We start from the raw sequence: 19,014 nt of genomic DNA, 5'->3' as shown, positions 1-19,014 counted from the left end.
TTAACATATACATTCAATATATAATTTTTATTAAGCTTTCGTTGATTTTAGCTCAACTAAAGTAATTTCATTTACAATCTATTTAAAATATAATTAAATTTTTGACTATATGGCACACACACACTATAAAAGCTGCGCTCGCATATAGAAAATTGCTTTGGCTATCCCAAGCAATTATATTGATTGTCTACAAGCGCGCACCTAACCCCCGCGCACTACACACAGAGAGTTACCCAACTTCCTCTGCTTTCGGCCGCTGCCGCTGCCTCTGCCCGCACGTATTTATGCGCAGTCACGCTGTTGCTGTCACTTCTTCTTATTGCTTTCTGTACGTTCTTTTCTTTCTTTTTTTTTTATGCGCTTGCCTTTGTTGTTTTGCGGCTCTGTTGAATGAATTTTACATTTTTTATAGCGCCTGGGTTCAGTTCCAGGTTGCAAAACTCATGCGTGTGTGTGTGAGTCGCACTCATAATTTTTTTTCGTACAGATTTGTCGCAAGTATTGCTGCCACTCAGGTTGCTATTTGTCGTCACCCACCCCTGGGTTGATAACCAACCCCCCACAACTCGCCTATTGCCTTTATGCCGACAATAAAAAGGATGCGATGCGCGAGTGCACATAAATAACGCTCTGTGGCAAAAGGATGCTGCATGCAACACACACACACACACACATATAGTAGCGTCTAATACAACCGCAACGCAATGCCGGCAAAGAGGGCAATCACCCGAGCCAGTCAGCCAGGCAATGTTTGCCTGTCTATGAATTTTCTTTTTGGTATTTCGTTTTGGTTAGGGTTGCAATTTCTATTGATTTTCATGCCACTGCCTGCAATGCGTCAAGTTGCAAGTTGCAAGTTGCCTTTTTATTAATGCCACATGCGCTGCTTCTTTGTCTTTTGTCTTCAACTTTAGACGCGCGCACACCCGCACCCGCAGCTGCTGCTGCAATTTGTTGCAAGTGCCACTAAGAGTTTTGTTGCACAATATGCAGATTAGCTGCTAATGCTGCATGCCACACTCTCTGCAGCTCTGCGGCATGCTGCTGCTCCACTTGAGTTTGATTGATTGTCGAGTGGCTTGCGCCGCTTCTGACCAAATCCAAAGCTCACAGGCTCTCAAGCATAAGTTTGAATTATGAATTTATGACAGTTATAAATGCTAAATCTTGAACAAATTGTGCACAAAAAAATAAATTTCTAAACACTTTAAAGTTTTGTTAATTGTTAGCAGTTCAGTAAAATTATTTTTTATTGCAACAATGTGTTTTTTATAACTTTTTCAATAGAACATAATTGCAAATGTGCAATAAAAATTAAAAAAAACAAGTGGACAAATTAAAGTTGGGCGCCACCAACTATAACACTTGAGAGGCACGCAGCAAACACACGCAGGCACAGCACAAGCACATACACACATAAAAAGTGCAGCAGGACGTTGATACATTGAAAATGAAATGTAAAAAATTCCAATTTTATCTGATCGTCAAAATTTCACCGTCAAAAGATAGCGTATTCGTGATTATTACAGATTTATTAATATTAAACTGGTGGTAATCAAGTATTGTGGGTCAAGTCATTGTTCGAATTGCGAGAGGCACCCGCGGAATATTGAATAATGAAGTAAAAATCCCAAGTTACCGATCGTTCGTGCTTTCGTGTTTGCGATGCGGGGAGAAATTAAAAAAAAATAAAAGCGAGTGGGCGGATAAGCAGCAACTATATACAAATGGTCTCAGCTAGAGTGCGAGAGAACACGCGCTCATACAGACGGACGGACAGACGGACATGGCTATATCGACTCAGCTTGTTGAGCTAATCAAGAATATATATACTGTTACATACATGTGCACAACTTCATAATACCCTTTTCCTTTCTGTACAAAATGTCAAAGAGTGTTGCCCTCACTTAAAACTTTTATGTTTTTAAATAAAAATCTTGCTAATATGCAAGCGACGCAAATTGCGTGCGGGTCTTGCATTTAATTGCTGTTGCCAGCTAATAAATTTTAATTGTCGTCAATTAGCAATGGAATGCAGCAGCAAATACGAAAAAAAAAAAATTAAAAAGCATGCAAATTGTGCTCTGAACTCTTTACAAAAAAAGAGATGCACCCACAACGGAAGTTGCAATGTCATTTAGCAAAGAACTGTCCACAGCAGAAGAAAAAAAAGCAAAACTCAATTAAGAGGCGTAACATGCCACAAAAATATGTGCAGAGCATGTTGGCAATGTGAAATGGTCAACAGGCAAACATATTTTCGATTGCCACACATGCGTCTCACATGTGCGAGACGAATGCATTTAACAGAAAATTTCATTCATAATACAAACATGCACAAGCGCATTTTATAACTCACAAAGAGAGTGAGAGAGAGAGCAGCAAGAAGAGTCCAGAAAGTCCCTGCACATAAAGATTTATTGGCTTTAAGTATGAACATAACACACACGCCCTTTGGTATTTCCAACAGACAAACTTAAAACCAAATTAAAATGCAAAAATGCAAATGTTTCAATATGCGGCAAAAATATTTCGCAGAAATTCGAAACCAAGAGCATGGGAAATTATAACGAGCTAAAAGAGTTGGGCTTGAGTTTGATTGGGAATTTTTGCCATATTTTTCTCTTGTATTTAAATTAAGACATATTATATTTGTATATATGTATATAATATAATATTGTTAAAAGTTAGCACAAGAATTTATTTACCATTTGGCAAATTTGCATTTAGTATTTATAAAAATATTTAGCAGCACACAAAGTATTTAATTTATTTTGCATTTATTTTAACAAATTTAAGCTAAGCTACACTTTGTCATGCTAACATTTAAGCTTTAACTGCATTACAAAAAATTGTTTAAATATTTTGCACACTTGACTGCAGCCCATGCAAATTAGCGACGTGCATGTCAAAACGTCAACGCTGCTTGACCCTCTCAGCAAAAACTTGTTTTTTTTTTATACAGAGACAAAGGAATTAAATTATTGTTGTTAATTTCTAGCACAACGAATGCACAAGACGTGCGTAGATTTAAAGATTGGGTTAAGGTTCAACTAAATTGAATTTGTGCGCAGCTTGAGTGGAAAATTGAAGAATTCGTTGTGCAGCAACAAATGAACTGTAAATTAGCATTACTTGTATAATTATGATTTAGTAAGTTGGCAAGGCTAGGCAGACATACTATATATTGCTTGCTGATTTGCTTTCAATTTAACCGCAAACGAAGAAAACCCAATCAATAGTTATGACCCAATATTTCACGTGTTTGCAGCTCTCGCGACCGCAATAAGTCAAAGACGTTGGCCAGCGAGCTTCATTATGCAAGTCTACTACAAAAAAATAACCACAACAACAACAACAAAAGCAACAATAAGCTGAATGTATCGACAACTTGGCGTCTTGGTTCAGACCAAAAGCAAATGCAAGCGTATAAGTCAATTATATTGACTTGACCAAGAACAACAAACAACAACAACAATAAGCAAAGCTCTTAAGGTGGCAAGCAAGTCTCTTTGTTGCTGTTGCTGCTCTTTATTTTGTTTTTTGTTATTGTGCTGGAATTCCCACCGTTGAAAGTCAGCATCTTTTTTTTTGCTTTGGTGCTACACCAAAGGCGATAACATCAACGCAGCTGCCAATGGGCTGTCAATGGTAGACCCCAAAATGGGGTACAGTGCTACAAAATTAACAAATTGTAGCCTAGGGAATTTAAATTTAATTTTAAATATTTTATGTAATCTTTTTCTTTTAACGTCGACTGTTCATAGTTGATATTAAATAATAAAAAAATAATAAAAAAAATATATGAATATGTTTTATAAGTTTTTGAGGATTTTATAATTATTTGTTATAAAAATATTTATATAAACATAGTAAACTAGTTTCACTTTTTGCTTTATTATTAGTTTTTCAATTGCCTGCCAAATTTTTGGCTACATCATCTTCACTTTCAGCCCACTGTAGCATCACTTAGGCTCTCATACTTCGCTGTCTGGGGCACAGACGAGGCTTTATTATTTTCTGACTGGCACGTAGATTTATGTATATATTATTTCGTATATTTTTTATACGTGTAGCAACGCTTTGAGGCTTAAACTTATAGATTGTTTTTGTTTTTTTTTTTATAAGTGTTTTTTGGGGCCAAAGTGTAGACGCAATTTACTGATTACATTATACGCTGGCAAATTGCTAGATTATTGTTGTTGTTGTTATTATCGACTGACAAATTATAGTTATTAGTTTTTCAAGTTTTTCAATTACACACAGCATTTTGGGCAAACTGGCAATTTTGATAAACGTTTGGCATAAAGTATGTGCCAAAAAAATTGTTAGGAGAAAGCAAACATGAAAGCAAAATACACAAAACCGGCAAGAAAATGCTTAGCAAAAGGCAAAAGCACAAGTGCACAGGCGACAGCTGAGAGCGCAAATTGAGAGAGAGAGAGATGAAGAGAGAGAGTCTGCAAAGCATGTGACAAACTGCGCAAAAAAAAAAATAAATATACACCCCACACGTAGTAGAAATTTTGCAGACAAGTGCTGCCCATAAGCTTTTGCAGCAAATACTACAAAAGGGAGTGCGAGTATTTTCAAAAACTGCTGATAAGCGGCAGCCGCTACACAAGAGAGAGAGAGCGAGCGAGCGCTAGAGAGAGAGCGCGCGCGTTAGTGTGTATGGGGAGCAGTGTGTATGTGTGTGAGGTAGAGAAATCGATCGATTTTTCAAGCTGGGGAGCAAGCAAAAAAAATCTGCTGCATACGCACAGGAGCTGAAGCTCCAAAGCGCCAAACACACCAAAAGACCAAAAGAGAGAGAGAGAGAGAGCGGCAAATACAACTGCGCTCTCTGCTGCAGACATGTGTATGTGTGTGTGTGTGTGACTTGTATGTATATGTCTAAGGTGTGTTAACCTCAAATGTGCGCGCACACACACAAAAACATTTTAGGCGTAGTATATTGCAATTGTTTATAATTTTTAGCGCTTTTTATTATTTAAGCTAGTGCACATATATTAAAAAAAATTATTACAAATTATGCATAACACTCTTAAATAATTTAAGCACATTTGTATTAAGTTTACACTATTGCTTGCTATGTTTATATTTGTTTTTGTGTTAAAAACACTTTATTAATTATTAAAAAATTAATAAAAATATTTGTTTACTTTTTATAGTTATTTGTAACATTTGCTTTAATTTTGTTTTATTTGTGCACAAATTTGCGCGCTTTATTAGCACTTAGATTAGCTTTAGTCTTAACTTTAAACTAACTTGTCAGGTGCTTGTTGTTTAAACATTTTAAAATTTGTTGACATTATTTGTTGCTTACATTGTTTTGACTGCGTTGTTCGCTGATTCTATGTGCAGCGCCCGAAAACTAAAATAAAGAGCAGCTACTAATCCAAATTATTGATTTTTGTTTGAAGTGCTGCTTGCTCCGTTGCGGGATTTTTGCTTCTTTCGCCAACTTCTTTTGCACTTTTCGCCTTTGGCTTTAGTTTTACACACTTGCGGCTATAACAAACGGCACTTTATTATATATATATATTATATATTTGCGATTTGCCGCACACTCGCAGTAAAATTTATAGCGGCGCTAGCAGTAAAATATGCATTTGGATTTCTGATTTTTTATTATTTTCACGCTAGGCAGCACATTTTGTTTAAGAATTTTTCACTCTGCCCGTTTTATTTGATTTTTAAAATACACACACACGCACACATGGAAATTTTCACTGCGCCTATATACTACGCTTAGCGGGGGAATTGTAGTACCAAGCGTAGGAGGGAGGTCCTTATATATATATATGTATATATATATTTTTGCTTTTGTGAGCTTTTCTTTTTTGTCAGTCGGTGTGCGCGCGGCTAACAAAATACTAGTACTAGGGACCAGAGCTAACGGTATATCCGACACCGTTGTCCTGTTCACGAGCAACTCAAACGACACAATGAGCGCTCAGCTAGCTGGAAAAGTCCTACGTAGCTCAGAGAGAGAGAAAAACTCGGGGGCTGTCTAGGCACAAACTGATTTTCCCACCACCAACAAAATGAGCGCAGAGAGCGCGTGCTCTCTCTCACACTCTCTGAGAGAGCGTAAGAGTTGCAGTTGTGTTTGCCTGGCACATCATCTGTTTTTGTATGAATCCTTACACATCCTTATAGGCGCACATCCTGACTGTTAGACAGTTCTCACTGCTCTCTCCCACTCTCTTTCTTGCTGCGTCTGCCAAACCGCAGCTGAAACTTCCTGACTTCCTATATTTCGTTTAATAGTGCACCCAGCCTCAAAAAGCCTTTGCCTTGTTGTTGTTGTTGCTACTCCTAGCTGTCTGTCTGTTTATCTGTATTTGTGTAATATCCTGTATTTTCATGAGTTTCCGTTAGACTCTCGTTTTTATTTATTTTTTGCTGTTTAGTTGCCTATTTGTTGCTTATATTAAGACTGGCTAAGGCATTTAGGACTTAAAGCTTATTGGAATATAAATTAAATCAAAAATTTTTTAACGAAACAGCAATTGAAAAAATGTATTAAACAAATATTTGACATTCAAAATAAGATTTAATAGCAGCTAATAAATATTAAACCATATTTAATTGTATTCAAAATACAATCAGCGTTTGATGCGCACTAAGAAGCACAAAAATATAATATTAATATAATATTATTGAAAATAAATATGTATATATATAATAACAAACTTATATGAAAAAAAAATATAATGGTTATGAGCAAAATTGTCATATATTTGAAACTAATTTAAAAATGAACTAATGTTTTAAAGTTTTTTTGAAAATTCATTTTAAAATTTAGCTATTTTAGCATATAAAACTTTAGCATTGCTTTCAAGTGCGCTAATTTTTTGAACGCATATTAATCTATATAAGCTCATTGCAATTTATTAAGCTGCTGTTCATAATTTCAAGTTGTCAGCTATTAAATAACTTAAATTAAATTCTAAATAATTATGTTGTTATATTTGGCAAATCAATTCGTAAGCCTAGCCGCACCACACCCTATTTTGTGGCAAGTTGGGGAAAGCGGGAGGCGAGATTTGTGGCAATGTGGTTCAACATATCGCAAGGCAGGCAAAAGCGCAGTCGTAACCCAACCAAGTCATAAATACTGATTTGCATGAATGCAACAAACATAAAATGAAATTTGCATTTGACTGCACACACACACACACACATACATACAGTTAAAAATTATAATTCGCTACAATATAATGTACAGTTATGTGTGTTGCATGCCACCCAAAACCTACAGCGCGTAGTTGTTGCTTGCAGCGACAGTTATGCACACACAATAAACGTTAACCATAAAGTTGGTAAATTTAGCATGAAATCAACAACAAGCAAGGCACACACAGAGAACTTGGTCCTATGGCTAACACACACACACACACAATGCGCGCCATATGATGAAGTAAACACACACACAAAAGCACAAAAGTTAACTAAGTAAAAACTACATGAAATTTGTAGCGAAAAAAAGGCCGCGAAATGAGAACACGCCAAGTGGGAAACACACACACAGACACACACTAGAGCTTGGAGTCTGCGTTTGTTTCTTACAGTACTTTTTTTTTACCGTTAGCACGAAATTCCAATCAGACGCGCACCGCACGCGACGCTAGCAAACGTAACTCTGAGTGAAAACTCAGTACCGAAACGCAACTGCGAGCTGCGGAACGTTTTGGCAATTGAAACACTCACACACTCCCACAACCCCTAAGGCGCTGTGCATGTGCATGTGTGTGTGTGTGTGTGCTGTCTGTAATTAAGCAGCAGCAATGCACAAGTTTAGGCAATGTCTGTGAGCGGGCAAGAGATTGAGAGAGCGGGAGAGCAGTCGGGACTTGGGGTTACGGGTAATGAGCCGGCTAGCTTAGCTTAGCTTTGTGTGTGTGTGTGTGTGTGTGTGTGTGTTGCTCGGCACACAATTCCAGGTTAAGGCTGTTTTAATTTTAAATTTAAAAAGGAACGCAATTAATTAACCCAAAGCGTTGAAATTAAAACGTGTAGTAAAAAAAAAAGCAGCGCACGAAATGCGTTCAACTGGCAAACTAAAAGCGGGGCGCTATGTGTGTGTGTGTGTGTGTGTGTGTGCGGGGGCTGAGTCTTTTATGATGCTGTTGACAGTCGAGAGCTGGCAAAAAAGTTAAGCGCAAACTACATGAAATGTGACTTAGACCTGCTGGCAAATTAGCCGCAATGCAACTAAAAAAAAAGTAAAAACTTTGTACAACTTATGCAAATGCATACAAAAAATAAATTTAATTTAAATTAAGCTATGCACAAGCATTTTAAAATTAAATTTAAAATGTTGAAAATTTTGATTAATTACTTTTAAGCTGCTTTTCATTTTGTGCTCAATAAAAAATTTGTTATTACAATTATTACAAAGTTTTTAAGCAGCTGCTAGCAATATCAATAATCCCCTTTTATATTTGTCAGCAACCCTCTCTAAACTAAACTTGTTTAGTTTTTTACAGTCCGAGCACTACCAAAACTTGATCCCACGCCTGCGCTTCTATTCATTTTTTTAGGTAACATAAGGTGTCAATATGCGCACATAAATTAAGTTCGGAAGGATCGATCCTATTACAAATTGATATAGCCCATATACCCTATCGTGTGTGTGTGTGTGCGTGTGACTAATGAACTGTTGACAAATGAAACTGTCACAATATGAGCGAACAAATGAAGCGCATTAAATGAACATGTTATGCTCAACTTATTGTGACAGCAAAATGCACTAAAGAAAAAATTAAAAATCTATTTAAAATTTTGATATATGTAAATAATTTCTAGCTTGGAAAAATTGTATAACCATTGGTTGCCGTCTTAACAATCGTAGAGATTTAGGCTAAGTATTGCTTAAGTATCCTACCAAAATGTCAGAAACAATAACTATTTTGTACTTAAAGTAACAAATTGCCAACGCCCCAACATTATTGGCAAACAAGAAAGATAAAATACATTATAAATTACAATAAATATAAAAAATCATATAAATGAAAGAAATTTATCTCAATTAAACCAAATTATTTATAAAAAATATGTATATTAAAAAAAATACAAATAATAAAATCTATAATCTTTTAGTATTGCCACAGCTTAGTACAAAATAATAATATAGTAGTAAATAAAATAAATAAAATACTTATAAATATAAAAAATTATATAAATAAGAGAAATTTAAAACGTTAGTAAAAATAAAATTAATTAATAAAAAAAATATGTAATATTAAAAAATACAAATAAATAAAATCGTAGCAAAATAGCTAAAAAAAAATCAATTTGATGCACAGCTTAGTACAAAATGTTTTATTTATATTGTTTCATAATAAAAGTCATTTACGCTAACAAAAAAAAACAAAGAACAAAACAAAAGCAGCGACGACAAGACGAATTGAGACACAGACAGACAAACTGTGGCAGACGACACGCCACTGCAGTAGCTGCCACATTGAACAACAGATGTTGCCACAACGAAGAGCAGAGAGTGAAGGGGCATAACATTGCTGCGCCCCGCTTACGCTATAATGACACGATCAAGGGCAAGCCTGATCACATACAAGCCAAAGTCAAAGCCACAGAGCAGAGCAGAGCAGAGACAGACGAAACAGCCGCAACCACAAATGATGCTGGTCTGCGGAACAGAGAGAACCCAATAATGTCATCATAATCAGAGGGTACCAAACGAGTGGACCCAACGTCATGTTCCCACATTGAGCAGAGCAGCGCAGAGCAGAGAGGGAACCTGGAGAGACACTGCAGTGGGCATTAAGTGATGGATAAGCATTTGAGATAAAGTCAAAATAATAAAAAATAATGTGCGCGTGTGCGCGTGCGTGCGAAGCTAAACAGAGCAAGAGAGAGAGTGAGAGAGAGAGCATTGTAGAGTTAGTTTACGTGAGGGCCAAAAGGTCATATGTTTATTAAAATCCAACAAGCGACTTTTATGAGGGCGAGGGCGGCTGCTCGCCCATATGACATTATTTTAAAAATAATTTTTTTTAAAACCCAAACAAACAACAAAATTAAAAACCACAAAAAATCTCAAATGCGTTAAGGGGTATAAAAAGCAATTAACTGCAGCATTTTAATGAGCCACGCAGCCAAAATGCCAAAATAATTTGATTGAGCCCCGCGCCAAAAGTTTGCCAAAAATCAAATGTAAGCAAAGCAAACCGAATAAAAAAACAACAACGCAGACAAATTCAAATTGCCGGCAATGTAAATAAATATTGTTTGCGCTTTTTGGTGGTCAGAGAGAGAGAGAGAGAGTAACGAAATAAAAGAAATAGCAAAACGCGTTCTGCATACTAAACATGTGGCAAAGAAAATGGAAAAACTCTTGGCGATTGGGCATGAAAATTTAATAGCCAGCGCAAAATATTGCAAAATATAGTATATAGTAGTATAGTAAAGCAATAACAAAACAATAAAGTTGCCACTTATAAGTTTTGTAGCCCCCGAAACATAAAACTTCCAATATGTAGGGCGAAAATATTAAAAAGAATGCGCAACGCGTTCGATTCGAAGGGGAGGGAAATGCTTATGAATTGCTTTTGTTACTGATAGTAAAAGGGAAATAATAATATTATGCAATGAAAGCAAAATGAAAAATTATAGATGGCAAGTGAAAGCAACTTAAGGTTGAATATAATAAAATTCAAATTTGATATTTAATAAACAGCAGCTAAAAATTTATTATATAAATAAAAAATGTACAGAGCTACAGTTTATTACGAATATAGCAAAATAAAAATAAATTAAAATATTAAAATAATAAAATTAAAAATAAAATATTAAAAAAAATAAATATAATATAAATAAATATAAAATAAAGTTCATAAATTAAGTAGGAAAATATTTAAAAAAATAATAACTGCAAGAATTCATAACTTATCAACTTTAAAGTTGAAATATAATAAAATTCAAGATTTGATATTTAATAACATCAGTAAAAGTTATAGATCACAGTGAATTTTAGTAATAAAAAATAAATATAAAAATAAAGAGCATTATATATTAGATTTAGTTGCTATAATTAACAAAGGCGTGGCAGCGTTAATTAGAAACTGTTGCTAACAAAAGGGCGCAAAGTATAAAAAAAAGTTGTAAAGAATTTAAAAAAAAAAAAGCTTGTTCAGCTAAATGTAATACCATTATAAATGTGTGTGTGTGTGTTTGTATATAGCTCAAGCTTTATCCTGTTCACGTCACTCTTGCGCTGTTTGTGTTTCCGTCTGCAGACTGAAGCGCCGTCTCAGCCATTGCCAACTTTATATTAAAACATTTATCTTCATTTCACAAGAAGCAGCACAAGGCACAAGCATTTCCATTGGTTGCTAGAGCCTTACAGCTGGCAAGGACATGGCAAACAGGCAATGGTCATGTCTGTTGCCAGTTCGTTTCTGACCTGCAGGCAAAACGCGTGTATATGTATATATATATATGTAACTGATTGCTAAGGACATGCTCAGCAACTGACACATTTTGGGTTTTGAGGCAACGTCATTATTAACCAAAAGATGATCATCATAGCTAAGCAAACAAACACATTTAAGGGGGGCGGGGGCATCTCCCGCTGCTTTCGCACTTCTCTTGGCTCTGACAGCTCCTGTGGTTTTCACACTCGAGTCCAGTCACGTACATGTTGCTGGACCGAACGAGCTCGCTGCTCAGCTGTTACGCCGAGGCGGCGACCCCACCAAACACTCTGAGCTTGGCTGCTGACATGCTCAGCTTTTGGGCTTCAGGTTCTCTCGGAGCTACATATATTTATTTTTTGGAGGGTGCTCGAGTGGCGCATTTATTTAATGCCAACTTGTTATTTATTTATACTCATGTTAAGTGCTCTTTAAAGCTTCAGCTTCGAATAATGCTCATTAGCTTGTCGCAATATCATTTGCCAAAATGACAAAACATATAAAAGCAACACGTGGTTCAAATTGCAAGCAGAAAGCTTACAAAGTAAATAGATAATAGACAAATTACATAGAAAATTGACGCATAATAGAGTTAAAAAATATGTAAAAATTTTAACACAAAGTAAATAAATAACAGACAAATTACATAGAGAATTTCACATAATAGAGTTAAAAATTATACAATATATTTAATAAAAAATAAATAAATAATAGACGAATTACATAGAAAATTGTTGCATAATACAGTTAAAAAATATATATAGTATTTTTAATGCGTTATGAGTAGTTTATATTTTAACAAAAATATTTTTCCAAATTTAAAATTGCTAAAATTGAATGTCAACTCAATTAATTTGTTTGATTAATTGAACAAAATTAAATATACTTATTTGTATATTACTTTAATTTATTTTAACGCTAATTTTGAAAGAATAAATATATATTAATTATTTGTACTTATTTATTTATTCAGCCTGTAACAATTGTACCATAGAATTTAATTCTAGACTACTATTAAAATAAATAATTTATTTATTAAGCTGTGTAAATTTTTTTATATATTATATTTCGATTTTAATTGATTTGTAAACTTTTCTTCTCAACACAAAACAATTAAGCAACAACAACTATAAACTTATTTTAAGCACAATAAACTTCGAGTTCACTGCAAGTTCCTCTAGCACGCCTCAATACTTCTCAATGCCAAAATCGCTGGCGAAACTTTAAAGTTCGAAACTCGTAATAAGAGCCAATGCAAAAATGGAAAAAGAAAAGTTTTGCCGCTCGCACTTTGTGCGCATTAAGCAATAAACGCAACTTTTTTGCGCACAAGTTTAAAGCACAAAAAACATAAAAAAAAGGCAAAAATTATAATAAACGTTTTAGCTGCAGACTTTGAGGGGCCCAAGTAATAACAACGTACGCATACTTATGTGCACAAGTGTTTAGACTAAACAAAGGACTGACAATTGATATGTCTGCTGGCATTGATGACAACAAAGTGAGAGCGAGAGAGAGTGTAAGAGAGTGAGGCTGGCAAGTGGCAAAGTTGAATGTTGTTTAGTTTTGGGCGCCTTTGTGCTACTGAAAATTGAATTATAACTGCAAAGGCGAAATGCGAGCATAACTTTCTTAATTAAAACTCAATTGGTGAATAGCTCGCGGCAGCAGCAGCGGCAACAGTTCTTAAGAAATTTCAGCTGCTGTTGACTTGAAAATTATGTCAACGCCCACAAAAGGTTTGAAATGAAATGAAATATTCTAAATACGTAGGTAAAAGCAAATTACAGCGCAGCTTTGAGTGAGTGAATGAGTGAGTGAGTTTCAAGTTTCAAGCCAAAACAGCAACAGCAGCTAACTCATGCTCATAGCCAAAGACAGTTTGTTGTTTTTTTTTTTGTTCGCTTTGCCTTGCAAACTGCTGCGTTGTGGCAAAAACTTTCTTAATAGATTTTTGCACAGCGATAAAGTTTTTCTTCTTTGCTTGTACACTTGCCAAACAGTTAGATAGACAGACAGACAGGCAGACAGACAGACATATGTAACTGCAAATAAAGCAAGAAATATCATTTATAGAAATTGATTTTCATTTGTGCCCAGCAGCTTGTCTACTTTATGCTTTGCTTTAGTTTTGCTGCTGCCACAAACTTTATTCGAGACTGCGACTGTGTGAATAAGCTGCCTAATGCGACGCTTATTGTTTGCATATAAGCTTATTCAATATGGCCTAAATGCTGGCTAAGCGTAGTCTGCTGCAGCTGTGATGTTAACCCAACCAACTCAACTCAATCAAATTTTTTTTGAGCTTTATAAATTTCAATGTTATATCCCTTCGTATGTGTTGCCTGTTGCGTAATCCTGAACTAAGCTCGTGTTGGCTAAAAGCCGCTAACGTTTTGCACTTTTTTTTGCTGCTCTACATATGCCTTTTTTTTCCTTTCGCTCTCTCTCTCTCTCTCTCTGAGCTTTGCCTTGCATATTTCAACAGCAGCTTAATCTTCATTCACTCTCTTTTCTCGACTTTCCATTAAAATGCCATGCATCAAACTGAGCGACAAGTGCAAGTTTCCACTATTTTTTTTTTTTCGAAAATATTCTTACAAGTTCTTTGCCTTCTCTACTACCCTTAGCTGTCGTCTGTCAACAGCGCACAAAACTCAATTAGAATGAATGAGCTGAGGCAGAAAAAAGGAGCTACTGCTTGTATTGGCTGTATGCTTGTAATCCTGGGTTAGGTTAATCAACAGCAGTGCGCAGAGGCAAAACAACAATCATAATTAGAGCTTTGGGTGTGGGAAACTAAATGAAAAAACGAAGCAGAAGAACAAGCAGCAGGCAGGAACTTGCAAGCGGAAACTGCAAAACGGCAAAAAAAATATATGAGGAAGAAAAAGCAAGCAACACCTTCTGTAGTGCAATTTACACAACTATGATATACACTTTGTTAAATGAAATTATATGGAATGTCACTATTTTATACCAAAACAATTAAAATAACTATACAAGTATTAGTATTTATTATTAGCAAAGTAGTAAAAATTTTAAAATAAATTATTTTTTTAATTTTCTATGTTTTAAAGTCTTTAACTTAGCGAACTGTTGTCTGCTTTAAGAGTTTTTTGCCTTTTTAGACATCTAAACAAAACTGCACTCAAATTTTTATTCAAATTATTTAAAAATTTGGCAAATTACTTAAATCTCAAATTTATATTTCATTTAATCACTTGATGCTGAACAAAACTGCACTCAAATTTACATTCAAATTATTTAAAAATTATTTTTAAATTTCGACAATTACAAATTTATATTTTAATTAATATTTCATACCCTGATTTTTGACTAAGTTATGTTATTTTCTCTATTTCAAAGTGTATCCGAATTGTATTTTAATGCGCAACTTTTGATTAAGCAGCGGGGCAAATTTTTTGTTTTGTTGTCTTTTGCGCTTTTTCGCGCTCCATTTAATAATTTAATGAGCAGCGCATTTGCAGCTTGTTGCAAGAGTTGCAAGTTGCAATTTAAGAAGTGCCACGGAAATGAGTTCTTGATGGCCTCAAGGACCACCAACAAACTGGCAAGAAGAAGAACAACAGCAACAACAACGAAAAGAACAGGCTTTAAGTAGAAGCCACAAACAATTGACAATTGTTTGGACCACTAAAAGTTGCTGCCACTTCTTTGTGACTGCTAATTAAGCCTTGCAGCAAGCCAAGCAAGGGGCTTGCACCAAAAAATAAATTAGACTCTGCGACACTTAAAAACTCATTGACAGGCAGTACGTACGACTGTATGACCATTTCCCCTCTCTCCGCTCTCCCCTCTCATTCACATTGCATACGTTAGGCAATTTAGCTGCCCACACACACATAAAGAGAGAGAGAGAACTTTTTTTTTATGTGTGTCTGTGTGTGTCGCATTCAATGTCAGACGCCGCTTGTCTGTGGCAAATTTATGTGTCTGCTTTTCATTTTGGCGCAACGTTTATGCGGCATGCAACTTGTTTTTGCTTGCTGCTTGTCCACTTTGTATGTAATTAGCAGCGCCAACACAAAATTTTGCATTTTCAATTGTGTTTTAATAAATTTGCTTTAAATAAAAATATTTCTGTTGTACAACACGCACTGAATTCAAAAATAATTTAACTGCTAATTGCTTATAAATTGTGTGCGCAGCTGCTAAATATTTAAATTAATATTGTATAATCGTTTTGTGAGCAGATCTTTAATAAACTTTCAATTTAATGACAAAATTTTATATAAAATTATTTTCAATATAAAATAATAACAGCGCTGTGTTTGAAATTAAGTAAAAATAAATACAAATTAAAAAACAAAATAAATAATAAATACAAATTAAAAAAAAATAATAATAAATACAAACTAAAAAAAAATAATAAAATAAATTAAATGAAAAAATCAAAACCATTGCTTAAAAAAAAAAAGAATTCATTGCTGCACTTTATTTTTTTCATATTTTTATTTTATCTTTAACGTCTTTAAATGAAAAATTCAAAACCATTGCTTAAAAATGAATTCATTTTTTCATATTTTTATTTTAGCTTTATCTTATCTTTAACATTTTCTTTACTTTATCTAAGCTTCTTGTTTGCATAGAAGGTTGTGTTTGCTCATTTTTGAGCTTTGCACACTACGTGTCAAAATTATTGCAACGCTTAGAGCTGCGCACAGCATAAACGAAATATTGCCAGCAACAAAGCAAAGAACTTTATTGACAAATTGCTCTATTAAATTGGACAGCATCAAAAGCAGCAGCGAGCGCAGACTAAAACAATAAAAGTAGTTGGCTTTCACTCTCTCGCTCTCGCTCGCTCTCTCTCGCTCTTTTTAGCAACTAAAGTGTAGGTGCTCCTGCTGCTGCTGTTGTTGTTTTTATTGTTGTTGCTATTGTTGGCTTGGCAATGATTATGGTGGGGCACTTTTCTCATAAAAATTCAAGTGGCAGCCTCATCATAATGATGACTATGAGATTTGATGATGAGGCCAAAGAGCGTGTGAGCGTGAGAGCCTGAAAGCCTCTGATGATGTCAAAACAAGCAACAAATTAGACTGCGAGACAACAAGAGCAGCCAGCACGCTTGAATTGAATCTCTGATAAAGCAAAGCGTCGAGACTTCTATGGCCTTTGATTAGGCTGCTTTGGTGGCAGGGCAGGGCAGGCGGCAGTTAGGGCTACTTATGCTGATAATGCTGCGAGTGTTTTTATGCTCACATGAGTTCGACCACACACACAACACAACATAATCATAATATTTTATTATAACTGGTGTCGTATTGGAAGTGCAAACTTTCCCCCCCCCCCCACTTAACCCCAAGCGAAACAAAAAAGTTGCATGTTTGGCTTATCAGCGCTGCTCCAATAACAAAGCTAAATGTTTGGCATACTCGTTAACAGAAATTTCAGCAGGGTTCCTTGTCAGTTGTTACCCCAAAATGCGAGGGACGCGTCGACGTTTGAAATGCGATACAAGCTGCTGCTGAAGCGACGCACGAATTTAAATTTAAATTTAAATTTAGCAGTTTGGCTTCAACACTCAATATACAATACAGCATTTAACTAAAATTGAAATATGACAAACTTGTTACAACGTTTGATATCAATGCTGCTGCTGTTGGAGTTTGTCGTGGCCCGTTTCGATCAGACAAACAATCCGTACTATACAAACTTTGGCAGCGACTCGACGATATGCCCAGAGGATGGGCAATGCTTGGACGGCACTTTCAATTTCCTTTGTGCCGACGATTCGATGAAGCAATCGCCCGATTGCAAACGCTTTGTGCCCATTCCGGTCTCACTACGCACCGTATCGCGTATGGTGAACGTGCACAATGGTCTGCGTAATAAAATGGCGCACGGACTGCGCTTGAGCAACATGAATTTGGTCTATTGGAATATCCATCTGCAGCGCATGGCCGAGGCGTATTTGTATTTGTGTCGTCCCTATAAGGATACCTGCTTGGTGATTGGCTATAGTGGCATTGCCGTTGGCCAAAACACCATCTATGTGCCCAAGCGTAAAATGGAGGTGCTCAAGGAGTGGGAGGGACGTGCTGTGCGGCATTGGTACCTCGAGCTGGGCAGCAGCATCAGCTCGCCAGACGAATTAATGGGCCAGAAGGATTGGGCTAAACTCGAGAATTTCACACAACTTTTTTGGCCCAAATTGCAGTTCATTGGCTGCGGTGCGGCCATCATGTTCGATGGTTTCTTCGTTGTTTGCTATTATTATCCGTCGGCGCAAAATGAAAGCATCACCCAGGCGTTCACGTATCTCGGGCCCAACGAGATCTGCGTCTGTCCCGAGGAGCGTGTCATGTGCTCGCTGCTCTTCACCAGTCTCTGTGGCATAGACTTGGAGTTTTACAACGGTGTGGCAACATTTGGATTTCCCACTTGCCTTGTTTGGTGTAGTTTTTTTTTTTTTTGCTTACGCATTGCATGTCCTTTGATTTCCTTTGATGCAGCAATGCGCAAACGAATTGCAACAATAAATATTAAATTTTTTAGTATTTTTATTTCAACAACAGACAATTGTAAATGTTGAAAATTTGCAGTATTTTCTGCATAAAACAAATCGTTGCTGAATGCAGTATAAATTGCTCTAAATCGATGATGTTGGTGAAGATTGGTGAAATTAGCATGGACATTCACCAATTCACACCAATACTGTTCAACATATACCAGTAAATTCAACAACATGTGCTGGATTTTGGTTTGCTTGAAATTCAAATGTTTGAATTATTACTTAAGCTATATTCCTGAAATACCTAATATTGGTATTCACCAATGAATTCCATGCATTTCATTGATGGAATCACCAACAAATTCATCAATTGTTACCAGCCGTACTGAAAGTTTATTTCCTGCAATATTAATTGGAAATGGATATTGAAATGGTATAAAGATTGGTGAAATGTTATTACCTTCACCAATTCACACCAATGCAATTCATCAATTAGCAGTAAATTCAACAGCATTTGCTTGGTTTGCTTGAAATTCAAATGTTTGAACGAAATGTCATTACTTAAGCTATATGCCTGCAATACATCAGATTGGTGAATTCACTGATAGAATCACAAACAAATTCATCAATTGATAACAGCCGTACTGAAGGATTAAGTACTGCAATATTTATTGGTATTAGCATTGATAAATTTACTAAATTATTAACATTTTTAATTGCACTTTCTTAAGCCTGCAGTCCATTGACTTTTAAATTCCTTTTACCGCAATTGAATTGATTTTGAAGCTTTACGTGTCTAAATTGCAGCAACTTGCCCACAAAGTAGTTCACAAATTCATACAAAATTCAGTTGGAATGGTCATTAGGTTAAATTACCACAAGCTAAACAATTTAGAAAGAGCTCTGCAGCGAACATGCAATAAATTTTGAAAAGAAAAAGAAATACTTTCATGTGATTTGCTTTCAATTGAATTCAATTTCCCGTTTGGGGTAAGCAGCAGTCACAATGGAGCCAAATGCAATATATGTTTATCAGTTTATTGATTTTTTAAAGCAAACAAACAAAAATTGTTGCAAAAAAAGAAAGAA

The 19,014-nt window shown here is 35.5% G+C and overlaps 1 protein-coding gene across 1 annotated transcript; it reads left to right on the top strand.

The window, feature by feature from the left end:
* Window positions 1-17,061: 17,061 nt before the first annotated feature.
* Window positions 17,062-18,149, top strand: LOC108604253 (venom allergen 5-like). Its single transcript, XM_033294935.1, has 2 exons — window positions 17,062-17,832; window positions 18,087-18,149. The coding sequence occupies exons 1-2, from the start codon at window positions 17,062-17,064 to the stop codon at window positions 18,147-18,149; spliced, it is 834 nt and encodes a 277-aa protein (XP_033150826.1).
* The last annotated feature ends 865 nt before the right edge of the window (window positions 18,150-19,014 follow it).

This window comes from Drosophila busckii, chromosome 2L (assembly GCF_011750605.1).
Source record: "Drosophila busckii strain San Diego stock center, stock number 13000-0081.31 chromosome 2L, ASM1175060v1, whole genome shotgun sequence".
Lineage (NCBI taxonomy): Eukaryota > Metazoa > Arthropoda > Insecta > Diptera > Drosophilidae > Drosophila > Drosophila busckii.
The sequence above is the reverse complement of the archived record's forward strand: the minus strand, read 5'-3'. Positions and strand labels throughout refer to the sequence as shown.

What these genes read in the sequence shown, in the direction of transcription:
- LOC108604253 (XM_033294935.1), top strand. Translation starts at nt 17,062, where the DNA reads ATGCTGCTGCTGTTGGAGTTTGTCGTGGCCCGTTTCGATCAGACAAAC. An exon ending in ACTTGGAGTTTTACAACGGT is followed by an intron (nt 17,833 to 18,086) that starts GTGGCAACATTT and finishes ATGTTGGTGAAG; the next exon opens with ATTGGTGAAATTAGCATGGA.